Genomic DNA, 14628 nt, shown 5'->3' on the forward strand with positions numbered 1-14628 from the left:
GCCTAAGCCTATAGTAGCATAACTACACAGATAGTTTCAGTTTATTTATTTATATAGCGCTTATTTACAACAATGTTGTCTCAAGGCACCCCACAAAGGGCAAAGTGTCCGGAACGGCGTGGGGCTGCTGGGGAGGCCAGACCAAACCACCGAGCACCGAGTTGTTGCCAGCAGAAGCTCAGACAAATGGATAAAATACTGATTAAAGCTTTAGATCTCATCCTTACTGTTTAAAACGTGGAAAATGTCACAGAGAGCGATTTGATGATGTGTGCGTAAATCTGGGCGCACAGAGCTGCGTGGCGCACCATTCCAGAGGAATTTAAATCAAACCGAGGGCGATGACAGACAAAATCCCCTCTGAAACATCGAGCCATGGTTGTAAAATAAAAAATCTGGGTTGAAATTCCACACTGCTGAATGTGCGTCCTGCTCCTAAATCGAAATGTGTCACTGTTTAACTTTATCATGTCGAAAACATCTTGAGCCACACTAATCCTGATCAATCTGGATTATTAATAAACCAGGAAAACCCCCATTCAATTCATTTTCCTTAAATGTTAGTTTAATCTGCAGTTTTGGCAAATTATATTACAATTTTTTTAAAAGGACACCACCTGATGATTTTATATAGATGCAGTGCTGTAATAAAACTACCTCCTTACAGATTTCCTGTTTGCTGTTTAGTCACTTCCGTGTTTTAAGTAGAAGTACTTGTCCACTCTATAAAAACTACTGGTCTCAACCCAGGCAGGAGATATTAGCTGCCCAGTAATGAAAGAGGAAGTTAGGGAGCACCAGTCTGACCTTCCGTTGGGATCTCCAAGTTCATACCTGAAGCTCTCAGGTGATTACATTTCCAGATGTAAAATAAAACTATGTAATCTGTGGTAACAAACAATTATTTCTGAATGAAAGACAATGACTGAAATAGATACAAAGATTTTGAAGAATATTGATTTTGAGTGTCCCACCAAAGTCATATTGAAGGTTGTGATAATTTAAAATAAGTTTAATGGAGGTGAACCCGACTATTTCTAGTTGATATCTCTCGACCTCCCGCACAAGCTCAGGCTCCTTCCCCCCCAGCGAGGTGACATTCCACGTCCCTAGAGCCAGCCTAAGTATCCGGGGATCGGGCCACCGAGGTCTCCACCTTTGTCTGCCACCCAATCCTCTTTGCACTAGTCCCTCATGATCCCCCTGCAGGTGGTGGGCCGACTGGGGGATGACCTCGCGTCTCTTGTTCGGGCTTGGCCCGGCCGGGTCCCGCGAGGAGCAACCCAGCCACCAGGCGCTCTCCGACGAGTCCCGACCCGAGGCCTGGCTCCAGGATGGACCCCGGCTCTGCCGTACCGGGCGACGCCACGTGCCTCGATATAATGGTCCTGATGAAGGCGTCTTGAACCGCTCTTTGTCTGACCCGTCACCTAGAGCCTGTATGTCATAGGAGACCCTACCAGGGGCATTTAAGACCCAGACAACATAGCCTCGGGAAACATTCGAGCATTCAAACCCCTCCACCACATTAAGGTGGCGGTTCAAGGAGGGGGGGATGCACCAAGTCCGAGGCCATGGTTCTCAACCAGAAAAGGGTGGCTTGTCCTCTTCAGGTTGGAGGGGAGTTCCTGCCTCAAGTGGAGGAGTTCAAGTATCTCGGGGTCTTGTTCACGAGTGAGGGAAGAATGGAGCGGGAGATCGACAGACGGATCGGTGCGGCTGCCGCAGTAATGGGGGCGCTGTGCCGGTCCGTTGTGGTGAAGAGAGAGCTGAGCCGAAAAGCAAAGCTCTCGATTTACCGGTCGGTCTACGTTCCTACCCTCACCTATGGCCATGAACTTTGGGTCATGACCGAAAGAACAAGATCCCGGATACAAGCGGCTCAAATGAGCTTCCTCCGTAGGGTGGCCGGGCACTCCCTTAGAGATAAGGTGAGGAGCTCGGCCATCCAGGAGGGGCTCGGAGTAGATCTGCTGCTCCTCCACATCGAGGAGCCAGTTGAGGTGGCTCGGGCATCTATACCGGATGCCTCCAGGAGGCCTTCCCCGGGAGTTCTGGGCGTCTCTGCTGAGTGTGCTGCCCTGCGACCCGGTCCCAGATAAAGCGGAAGACGACGAGTACCAGTACGAGTTTTTTGCACTTTGTGATTGTGGTTCTCATGAATGAGATCAAAGGACCAACTTAAGTTTTTAATTTCAAAGTTTTAGCAGAAGTTGGCTCCACTCTCAAAGAAACTAATCTCAGTAAAACATTTTATTACAGAAGACTAAAAAAAGAACATAAATAAAAGTGAAATATAAGGACTTATATTAATTTGAGCCAAAAGAGTTGAATTAGATACTTTGTCCAACCTGCTGAGATATTTTCCATCCCTCATACAGTTATACACACAGCAAAGCATGGTCCATATATGTGTGAATAAACTATCAGATTTTTTTTATGCATTCAGTTATTGCATTAACGTATTATTCCCTTTTGGTGCAGATCCATGACAAAGACAATCCATCACAGGAGAGAACTTCGGCACTTCCTCCTCCTCAACTTAAGAAGGACAATTCCTTATTACCAACAGATGTAAACATCTCTGTCCAAATGGTTCCAATTTCACAAAGGAGTCGATGCATCTATTCTGGTAGTAGATCATCTCCCAGGTCTTCATCTGCAAAGTCATCATCATCCACCAGCTTCTTGGCCCCCGTCTTTGGTCTTTCAATCTGAGGCCCCAGCGGGTCCACATATGAGGCATCTACACTCAAGATCAACAAACAAAGCAATTTAAATGTTTGTAACATGATTTTCTGGACCTTGTTAGCTAGAAATGATTATTGCACACTTTAAATTTACATTTGAACACATGACACAATATGACAGATGTAATGTATTCCTTATCAAATAAACTCTATAAATCCCACAACTTGAGGTAAACTTCTCAGTATACGCTATAAATCAGAAAAAGAAATGTCATCAAGCATCAGATAAAGATTTAAGCAAAACAATAAAACTCATACAGACAGAATCATAGTATTTTCCCGAATTAGATGGAAACTACAGATTCCTCACCAAGTTCTTTTGGGCTGCTGTTTTCATAGGGCTCATTTGAACCAGGAAGTGACTTCATCTTGGCGCTGAGACGCTCTCCTTTAGAGCTGCTGCTGCTGCTGCGGCCGCTGTCTGCATTAAAGAACATGCAGACACTCATCCTGAATTATGAGCTTTAAACAGCAGCAGTTGTAAGCAGAGACAACGGTTAAGATGTTAAGCACCACCATTTTAATGGCTGAAGTAAAGGTCTACATTGCCCAAAGCAATCTGCACCATTGAAGGGTCTTGATTTATTACAACTGAAGGCAACTTTACTGCTCTGTGAGCTGCTGTGTGATACGGACTGCAGCTTCGAGATTCGCCACAGGCAGCTGCTGAAAGATACGTTTCCCCAAACTAAATTTTCACATGAATAAATTTAACATCTTAAGCAACAAAACCAAACTTATTTATAGCTGGTGCTCCTCACTGTATGTAAGCAATACGGTGCTTTCATTTTTCTAATTCCTGGTGTAGATTTGTAAAAGTAACCTGTAAACTCCTGCTTCTGTTGCAGTAGTATATTCAACTGTGTTTAATTTGAGCAGATTTATTAAATGGAAGGGAAAAAATATTTATACTAGTTTTTTTTATAAAAATCACAATAATTAATCACACTCCCTCTGTTAATACTTTTTACAACCCCCAATAAATCGTCTGGTATAACATTTAACATGGTCGGACCATACAGACAGAGGAATCTTTGACCATTTCCTCTTTGCTCAATCTCTTTAGATTTTCCAGAGCCGTGGGTCCTCTCTTCTGCTCAACCCACAGATTTTCTATACGCTTTAGATTTCTATGGAAAAAGGTTGATTTTATGTCCGGTGAAGCATTTCATAGTTCCTTTGACCACGTTTTAGGTAATCCTACTGAAGGACCCACTGATGACCAGTTTTCCATTCACTGGTTAAGTCCATTATATTTGTATCCTGGTATAATGGTTTGCAATGCCATGCACTCTAACAAGGTTCTTCATCCTTCGTTTCATGCACCAGAACTGTTAAATGCTGAAAAACACAATATCAGTCTAATCTGCCCACAACAAACTGTTCTAGTGAAAGTCCAAGAAGACTCCACAGGTTAAAGTTAGTGATGGTAGGACAGAAAAGGCCATCTCCTAACTTATTTCCCACAACAGCCTGTTGGCATGTCGATACCATGTACTGTTGTAAATCAGACTAGTTCATCCCAAAATAATGCTGCATTGCTGGATTTGCAGCTTTGGAGATCCGTTTGGAAATTTCTTAACCTGTTTATGGTACCTGGTAGCAAGGTAAACGTGGGACCTTGGCCTTGGTTGTCACAGTTTAAGTTGTTTTCAAATTTCTGCTTTATGCTCTGACTAGAACTAGGAGCAGGCTAAGGCAAGCAGCTATTTTCTTGGAGGCGTTCCCTGACTTATGAAAATCAACACATATCTGCCCTACTTAAATGTCCTGTTCTCTTGTCTTTTATATTTTGAAGAGGACCTAAGAGAAAAGGGTCTCTGTATCATATTCATACCAAATAGAAACATGAAGTCATGGATTGCAAATTAAACATTCTAACAAGTTAAAACTGGTAATTTTGTAAAAACAAATTTAAATAAAAAGGTGTTTTAATGGCAGATTTATTTCTAAGCTGAATGAATGTACTCAAAAAGGTTGTTTTTATTAATTCAGTCTGAGATTATAACAAGGTTATAGCAATAAAAGATGAACTTGAATTTAAATGCTTATTACACATTTTTTACCAGAGAAGCCAATAAGGAGTTCTTTAGTATTTCTGGGTTTGGGTTCAGATGACAGACTGACAGAGTGGTGTAATGAACCAAAGGACAGACATGACCACAGCCTACAGAACAAACATCTGGCTGCCAGGTAGCCTTGGAAACCAAAGACGACAACGTCTGAAAGCTGAAAAACAGGAAGGAGGCCCAATATTCCACTTTCACTCCTAATCCCAAATATCTCACATGAGACTTCCCAAACTAACAGGCAACTGCAACTTATGCTGGAAAATGTTTTTTTCTCCATGTTTTTTGGACAGGCTAAGAAGCATTTATTGCTCAAAATATTCATCTGGGAGACAGCAGGAGCAAAATGTCTGGCCTTCCCTACTCGTTTTGCTCTACAGAAGTATATAGCCAGAGTTGAAGAGACAAGTCCAATAAAATAATACAAATAACAGAAATTAAAAGACAGTCTAAGAGTCAATAAATAAATAAATGCATGTTGAACAACTTCTGCCAAAAGACCACATCACACATTTGGATAGTTAAGTGATATTTGCTAGCTCTAGGCCTGCAGATAATGTACAGAGCAGCAAATATGCAGACTTAACAGAATAGATGGGAAATTGTCAGGTGCACGAGATATCTGAAATAGCTTTCCTTATTCCCTCAAGTTTTTCTTAGTGAGCGTTCTCAGTACAAACACTAGGCTCACTTCAATATCACAGCTGCCTGCCAGAAGCCTTGCGGATCAGGCTTGCAGGTTTGACCTGAATCCCACGGCACTGTTGGGTCTATTGAGAAGTTTGTCTGAAGTCACCACTGTCTGCTGTGTGAGTTTAAATCCATCACTCAGTGCAAACATACTAAATGTTACATTTAAATTAAGTTTGAAGTCGGTTTCTTTTACTTTTTACAAGTTTCGTTTGAACCATTTTTGATGATGAGCATCGCAGTAAATTTAAACCACTTTTATGATACAACAGCCTATTAACCCAAAACAACCAACAGGTATTATGCTGAGACATCATTCAGCTCGCAACCTTACATACCTCGCTCTGGGTCCAGCAGTGGACTGAACTGTTTGGGCTCAGGTTGAGATTCTGAACAGCAGAGAAGAAACAAGAGAAAAGAGCGCAGGGAAGCCAAAGGGAGGGAAAATAAGAAATTAACAGTACACTCCCATGTGAAATGAGGGATAATTAGAACTATGGAGTTTTTACTCTTGCTACTCTTACCTGCTTTGACAATATCTGTCGTCCCATAAGAAAATAACAAATGTATCAGCTGTCTTATTTACATTAGTCAAATCAATAGAGTATCAGTGAAACAAAGCCTGAACATTTAAAACCAAATAAGTACAAGGGTTTATTTCATGGATCCAGTCACACGCTCTGGCTCTACATTCCTAGTCTAAGTCTAATCTGTCCAAACACAGACACATAATGGACATCTTGGCAAAATGGAGCAGCATACACATTATCAACTGACAGGTAGTTGTATATTTAAATAACTACACTGAAGGATCCTAACGGAGACAGCTGCAGAGCAGAAAGGAACTTGGCTGTCTTATGGCTACAAGCAGTTCTAGTTTGTTTGGACTGCATTTAAAACGATGTGGTGAGCCAGGTTTCCAGTGTCTGAGCCAGTGTACGTGTCTCTGGTTTTCAGGAAAAAGCGCTGAAGGAGAACTAAATGTGTGGCCTTAATGAGCTGAGGGCCTCCTCCTCTGCTGAACAAGGAGCATACAACAGTGAGTAATGAACTATACCAGTAATGCTGGACTTCTTAGAAGAGGTGAGGGCAGATGTGGAGATGACTGCTGCAATGCACATGGACAACAGAGATGACCGAAAGCAGTAGTGACAAAAAGGAAAATACAAAATGTCAGGAAAAGAAATGGTAATGATTTGAATGTTTGATTTCAAATAAGAATTATGAAAAGCCATAAAACATCAGTTTATTAAAGCAACACATACACTATATTGCAAAAGGTATTAGGTCCCACCACCAAATCATTTAATTCTGGTCCCAATCACTTCCATGGCTGCAGGTGTATAAAGTTTACTGTGGAGAAACCTGACTGACCTGCTCAGAGTCCTGACCTCAACCTTCCTGAAACCCTTTGGGATGAATTTGAGCTGAGGCTGCATTTCTGGTTTTCTCATCTAACTACGATGAACACACTCTTAAACCTTGAGGAAGATGTTTACAGAATAGTTAAAGTTGCTGATGACGGTGGGTCCATCAACAAATCGGACCTTATAGATTAGGAATAGGATGTCATCAAAGTTCCCGTACATGTAACAATACGCAGACAAATACTTTTGGCAATATATTGTATGTAAAATTCCTCCCATAATGTTATCTTCAATAACAATCTACTGGGGGCGCTCCATCGTGAGGCTATCAGTCCTTGAGGCAAATGGCTGGGGTTTGATTACTGACCTTTGCCCTTCTCTCCCTGCCGAACCCTTTCTGATTAACATCAGTAAAAGTAGTTAGTGGCACAAAACCTCAAATAAGTAACTAAACTCATTTTGGTTTTGGCAATTTAGTACCATCTAGTGGTGAAGTTACACACTGCAATCAAGTTACTGACGAAATGCGGGGGTATTAACTATATGACTGCCAGCCGATTTTTTTCCATTTCCATTATAGATTCCTACAGGTACAGAGGAAGATCATCTGCACTATATGTAGATATGAATAATTCATTCTATTGTAACAATCACAGATCTATTCATACATTTCTTTCTACAGGATTCGTACACTTATTCCTCAGTAAAATTCAAGCGCTTTAAATCATTTCCAAGGTAGATTTCCAAACTTTTCCAGCACCAAACGTCAGAGCAGTATTTATCTCTGTGCGCCTTTTTTTCATTGTGCTTTATAACCACGGCAACCACAGCGTTCCCTATGTGAAGGGAGACTACCAATCTAAAATATTGTGCAACTGATTAAAAATCTGCAATATGAAATGGACACATAGGCAGAAGGAGCCCAAAAGGCATCAGACAGCACGCATGACGCAACACTGCCAAGCCATTGTTACTTTTTGCATTATTAAACCATTAGCTAATCACCTTTATTAGCATTTTCACTAAAATGTTTTGTTGTTGCACATTTTTAAGTACTCTACACGACAAAAACTCTAGCACGATCCATCCATCAAGCAATCAATTTGAAATTTACCTGCAAAGTTGAAAGCTATCTTGAATTTGTTCCCTCCTACTACTATGGCTTAGAGCGCTGACTCTCCCATCATTAAAAGCTGCAGGTTCTTCTTGCATGTGTTGCAGGAAGCTACTTGAGGATTTGGTCCTCGTTTTTGCATCTAGCATTTTCAAGCCAGCAGTCATTAAAAACGGCTACCACCTGCTGTTTTCTCCCGCTCACCGTTATGTGCTCAAACTAGGTCTGCTTCATAGCTATGCCAGAGGACGCCGCCGGTCCAGTGGCCGATCTTTTCATCAGATGATGTCTACTGCTCGCACATCGGTATTACGAAAAGGAGCAAACCCACTCTGAGCTGCAGCCAGGCTTTCTGAGATCTCATTAAAGGCAAAATCATCACTCTCTAAAATATTAAATTGAGGTTTTTAAACAAGCTGTTAAAGTGCTCTTTATACAAAACTGTGCAGTTAGAATATCAAGGACTTTCAAAGACTTTAAAGAGAAATCAAGCACTTTCCCAACCTTGATAACACCTGGTTGAAATCTGAGCATTTTCAAGAATTTCAAGCACCTGTACGAGCCCTGTTTATAACATCCTCCCATTCAGGCAGACAGGATTTGTTTAGGGTCTGTTTATAGTGTAAATGTCACAGGGATACTGAAATGAAACAGGGAAAATACAAAGCCAGATTGTTGCCTGTTTTGATCCCAACACAAGTAAAAAAGACAAAACAAAACACTGCAAGTACAAAGTTATTTTTTTTTGTAAATAATGACGATGACTTTTTTAAACAACATTACGCTGCATGTAAAAATCTCCTTTTACCATCCGAAACAAGGATAACATCCTATCTAGCACTTCTGAAGTCTGATTATGTAACATGGGTTCACCTGGCAGAACAGAAACATATCGTGTAATGTTAAAGCCCTTTCTGGGTTTACACAGGAAAAACAACTCACATGCTGGGTTTGTGCTGTTAGGACAGACATTTGGTAGTTTTAACCATCCATTGGATCAAACACAGAGACCCAGTTTTTTCGGTTAGAGAACAGACATTTTGAACTAAACAACAACCTGATCAGACTTTGCCGAACCTCTTCCACAGAATGAAATAAGAAATGGTTAAAAGGTAAAATGATGCTGTACAATAAAAGTTAATGTCAGCAGGTTGTTAAGTACTTTAGTTCATACTAAACAAGTTTGTTCACTGTGATAATATTAGCATTTTACATGCTAAGTAGTTAGCACCAGCTGAGTGTAGCATTGTTTAACATTCACACTTGGACCAACAACGTGCCATGAAGTCAATACAGACAGGCAAGCATTGCGTACTGAAGATGAATTTTATTACCTAGATTCTTTGTTTCTCAATACAAGTCTTATTGGACATAAATTGCTGTCTTTATTTTAAAAAAATCTGATTTCTTTTAATACTGAATTTAAACAAAGTCACTCATTTTAACCCAAATACAAAAACAGACTTGTGTTCAGTAATCCAGGATATGGTTTACTCTTTCAACCAACTCTTTGGTGAGCTTCACTTTAACTCATTTGTTAGCTTGAAAACCTAACCTACTTGTGTTAAATTAAACGAGAACTGGATCGATCCAGACTTGAACCAGGTCTGGGTTGGCAAAAAAACTGTTTGGCTTGTACGAAGTCAGTATGAACATTCAGTACTGGAAAATATCCTCATTATTAAAAAAAAGTAAACAAATACAAAATTTATGACCAGAAATCCAAAACGTTAAAAATCATTAGAGGAGATTTTAAATGTCTCCAATGCAGAGGCAGTAAGAACCATTCATGCCAGGCCGACTTTGACTCACCAGCACTCCCTGTGCTGCCCTCCCTGCCTTCTCTGCGACCTCTCCCACTGTTCTCCCGGCCCGACTTTATCCTCTGCCAGAAAAACAATTAGAAGAACAGAATGAGAAGGATTTCAGAAAACTCAAAGCTCAGATATAAACATAAAACAGATCTGAGCCTCCCAAATGGGTTCTGAATGGATTTATTGTGAACAGAACACATCACATATTTGAACCTAAATCTAATGTTGAAATAAAATGAAATTTAAATGACGTCCATGTAACCCAGAGTGTGAAAGCCTCACAGTTTGTGTTTAATGATATGGGTTTCTAGAGTGTGCCTGTTGGTAACAGACATTGTGATATTAAATCTATCTATGACTCTTATTCAATAATTCACCGCCTGTAACAGTCAGGGCATCTAACTCTGGCCAGCACTAACAGCCGACCTCAAAGATCTGATTTCGGTGAAGGAATAAGTTATTCGCTTATTATCTCATCCTAATGGCTACTTCTTAATGTTAAAAAACAGAAGTTCTGTGAAAATGTACAAATACTACTGGCCCTTTTTTGGCAAAGTAGCGCAGGCTATCAGCTGTTTTCTCCATCACTCCATTTGGGGATCTGGGAGATTAAGGAGCCAAACTTGCTGGCTCTGTTTGTCTTTCTCAGTCTGTTTTGTAGCCCAACAAAATCCCCAATGTATGACCAGCTGGTTGTGGTTTCCTAAGCTCATCAACCTGAAGTACTCCTGGCCCTGCTTAATCTCTCCACAACATACAGTACGTGTTAGCAAAGTGATGGAACATTGGAAATTTACAGATGATAATCCCTTTCAGTGTTTATTAAGAGCTGAATGGAGAGAAGATCATAAAAGTCACATTAATGAACATAGATGTACATATTCTCTTGGATCCCGTATTTAAAGGGTGATTCCATGAATGTTCCCAAGCAGGTGGCTTGCAGTTGTGTAACATGTCTTTGTAGCTGTTCTGTGAAGGCTTCAGAGGTTTTGTTAGAGAACATTAATGAACAAACGGTATCATGAAGACCTTTTTCCACATTTAGTTTCGGGGGTTGGACAATGAAACTGAAACACCTGTCATTTTAGTGTGGGAGGTTTCATGGCTAAATTGGACCAGCCTGGTAGCCAGTCTTCATTGATTGCACATTGCACCAGTAAGAGCAGAGTGTGAAGGTTCAATTAGCAGGGTAAGAGCACAGTTTTGATCAAAATATTGAAATGCACACAACATTATGGGTGACATACCAGAGTTCAAAAGAGGACAAATTGTTGGTGCACGTCTTGCTGGCGCATCTGTGACCAAGACAGCAAGTCTTTGTGATGTATCAAGAGCCACGGTATCCAGGGTAATGTCAGCATACCACCAAGAAGGACGAACCACATCCAACAGGATTAACTGTGGACGCAAGAGGAAGCTGTCTGAAAGGGATGTTCAGGTGCTAACCCGGATTGTATCCAAAAAACATAAAACCACGGCTGACCAAATCACGGCAGAATTAAATGTGCACCTGAACTCTCCTGTTTCCACCAGAACTGTCGGTCAGGAGCTCCACAGGGTCAATATACACGGCCAGGCTGCTATAGCCAAACCTTTGGTCACTCATGCCAATGCCAAATGTTGGTTTCAATGGTGCAAGGAGCACAAATCTTGGGCTGTGGACAATGTGAAACATGTATTGTTCTCTGATGAGTCCACCTTTACTGTTTTCCCCACATCCAGGAGAGTTACGGTGTGGAGAAGCCCCAAAGAAACGTACCACCCAGACTGTTGCATGCCCAGAGTGAAGCATGGGGGTGGATCAATGATGGTTTGGGCTGCCATATCATGGCATTCCCTTGGCCCAATACTTGTGCTAGATGGGCGCGTCACTGCCAAGGACTACCAAACCATTCTTGAGGACCATGTGCATCCAATGGTTCAAACATTGTATCCTGAAGGTGGTGCCATGTATCAGGATGACAATGCACCAATACACACAGCAAGACTGGTGAAAGATTGGTTTGATGAACATGAAAGTGAAGTTGAACATCTCCCATGGCCTGCACAGTCACCAGATCTAAATATTATTGAGCCACTTTGGGGTGTTTTGGAGGAGCGAGTCAGGAAACGTTTTCCTCCACCAGTATCACGTAGTGACCTGGCCACTATCCTGCAAGAAGAATGGCTTAAAATCCCTCCGACCACTGTGCAGGACTTGTATATGTCATTCCCAAGACGAATTGATGCTGTATTGGCCGCAAAAGGAGGCCCTACAGCATACTAATAAATTATTGTGGTCTAAAACCAGGTGTTTCAGTTTCATTGTCCATTACAGCCTTACTCCAAATGGTATCAAATTAATCTCTTTCCTCAAAATTCTACACACAACACCGCATTATGACAATGACAAAGAAGTTCATTTGAGATTGTTGCAAATTTATTACAAATAGAAAACTAAGAAATCACATTTACTGTGAATTCTGTGAATTCACAGCCTTTGCTTAACACTTTGTTGACCCACCTTTGGCAGCAGTTACAGCCTCAAGTCTTGTTGAATGATGTGTAACAAAATAACATCTAGACACAAACCTCTGATCATTATTACTCCGCGGAAAGAGGATTTAGTAAGCTGGCGTGGGGGCGTGGTCGTGATTGCTCCTGCTGTGGCTGACTGCATACTGACCGCTGTTCTGAGCGAGTTCTCAACAGATGAAACTCCAGTTTTTCCTCAAAACCTTTTGAATCATCACCCTTTTTTACCATTGACTCAATGGTCAGGTTTTTTTTTCCCTACTCTTCAAAAGAATCATTGAACTTATGGTGAGCTGGTAGGATCTATTTTTTCTGTCCCCTTCTTGGTTTTTTCTGTTGGATTTTTGTCTTGAGCAAATGGACTCAAACTTTGGGAAAAAAAGATACACTAAAGGAACTTTGAAAAACAAAATGTGAACTGAACCAAACTTTTGAATTGCATAACCAATGCTTTGAATATTTTTTGCCTGATATTGTTTGTCGTTTTGTTTTAGTTGTTTGAAATATGTAATAAGTTGGTTTTTGCCTGATTAAAATTTAATACATGATTTTCTTTTTATCCATTGTCTGAAGTCATCATTCACTCTTTTCAGGCTCTTAAAGAACTGCTTTTCTGTCTTTTAGTCAGACGTGTCTATCATACTTTGCATTTTCTGTAGCCCTAATAATAATAATAATATTATTATTAAAGAAATATGAAACCCTCATGTTACAGATGCCACAAACTTGCCACACCTATCTTTTACAGTACATCTCAACCTCCATCAGGTTGGATGGCAGACATCTCTGCTCAGCCATTTTCAGATCTCTCGAGAGTTGTTCAACTGGATTCAAGTCTGGACTTTGGCTTGGCCACTGCAGGACATTCACCGAGTGCTTCTGAAGCCACTACTCTATTGCGATCTTGGCTGTGTGCTTTGGTCTTTTTCCTGCTGAAAAATGTAGCGTTGCCCCAGTCTGAGGTCAAAAGCGCTCTGGAGCAGGTTTTCATCCAGGAAGTCTGTGTACATCACTGCATTCAGCTTTCCCTCTATACTGACTAATCTGCCAGTTCCTGCTGCTAAACAACATCCCCAAAGCATGATACTGCAATGACCATGCTTCACCGTAGGGTTGGTATTGTCCTAGTGATGAGCAGTGCCTGGTTTCTTCCAAACATGACGCCTGGCATTCACACCAAAGAGCTCAATCTTTGACTTGTTTCCTTCTCTAGATTTTAATTTGGTAAAATTGACTAAATACAAATGCACAAAACTCTTTTTAGGTTTTCATATCTACAAAATAATATTCCTTCCAAATCAAAGTAATTCTCAACAACGTGTTGGCCTTTGCACAACATTCTAATAATCGAGACTGAAATTTATAAATGAATGTTCCCTTTAAAAAATTGTCACCAAAACCATTTCCTTTTCTGTGACCATTATGAAACCTTGTGGTCCAAAGGTTCAATCCTAGAAAAAGAGTCAGTGCTGACATCAGTGCTTTAAATCTACAAAAAAGCTACAGAAAGTTCTCCAACAAGAGTCTAGAAATCTGTGATTCATCTTAGCAGGGCAAATGTGACAAACCTCCAAGTTATGAGTCTGCCAAGAGACACACATACCTGCTCTCTGATCTCCTTCATCTTCTCTACCTTCTTCAGCTTGGTGGCATATTCCTGGACTTCCTTCAGCCCCATGTCTGTTGAGAGCCTAACCAGGAAGCGCAAGCCTTAACACAAGCACAGAAATGTTTTTTTTTTTGGTTTCTTCACAATCAATTTTGACGGATTTTCTCATCCTACTGAACATTTTGACACAAACAAAAGAAAAGCTTACATTCCACGTTTTCTGGAAACCTCCGATGGATCTCTTTATAGGTTTCCAGAGCTTTCTGATAGTTTCCTGGAAGGGGGGGGTGACAAATCTTTTACCAAATTTTGATAGATAGCTTTGCAAACTGACCTTGTTGAATGGTCTGATGAGAGCACACAGAACAAGTTTTATTCTCACCACTTCTTCTATAACAGCTTGCGACTATTAGCTGCCACTTCACCTGGGTCGGCCTATGGGACACAGCAGAAACATACCTAATCAGTATGTATCCACATACCTCCACAAACCTGCACTATCCAGACATTGTAAACTGGGAATGCCATAGATCAGTTGCATTTAACCAGTACAGCCATCACAATTTGGCCCATCACCTTTTTAACACCTACACTAAAACAGTTTATTGTCTGCCAAATACATGAACTCTAATGAGAAAGCTAATTATTTGTTAATAGTATGTATGTCTAAAAACATTTAATTGCAAATTCAAGATATTAAA

General features: G+C 40.8%; 1 protein-coding gene across 9 annotated transcripts in view; it reads right to left on the reverse strand.

Moving 5' to 3' along the window:
* Nucleotides 1–2176: 2176 nt before the first annotated feature.
* The window catches only part of ift88 (intraflagellar transport 88 homolog), a 31387-nt gene continuing 18935 nt past the window's right edge, over nt 2177–14628 (reverse strand). For 4 of the 9 annotated variants that reach the window (XM_047370042.1, XM_047370040.1, XM_047370039.1 and 1 more), the window contains 9 exons: nt 14310–14362; nt 14136–14201; nt 13922–14028; nt 9803–9875; nt 6567–6617; nt 6034–6048; nt 5848–5898; nt 3061–3171; nt 2177–2746 (listed from right to left, as the gene is read on the reverse strand). In XM_047370042.1, the coding sequence (XP_047225998.1) occupies nt 2625–2746; nt 3061–3171; nt 5848–5898; nt 6034–6048; nt 6567–6617; nt 9803–9875; nt 13922–14028; nt 14136–14201; nt 14310–14362 (649 nt within the window). In that variant the 3' untranslated portion in view covers nt 2177–2624. Of the gene's footprint in view, nt 2747–3060; nt 3172–5847; nt 5899–6033; nt 6049–6566; nt 6618–9802; nt 9876–13921; nt 14029–14135; nt 14202–14309; nt 14363–14628 lie in introns of those variants that run through there. The other 5 variants (XM_047370045.1, XM_047370044.1, XM_047370046.1 and 2 more) reach the window with 3 other exon arrangements.

The sequence above is a fragment of the Girardinichthys multiradiatus genome, chromosome 7 (assembly GCF_021462225.1).
Source record: "Girardinichthys multiradiatus isolate DD_20200921_A chromosome 7, DD_fGirMul_XY1, whole genome shotgun sequence".
Classification (NCBI taxonomy): domain Eukaryota; kingdom Metazoa; phylum Chordata; class Actinopteri; order Cyprinodontiformes; family Goodeidae; genus Girardinichthys; species Girardinichthys multiradiatus.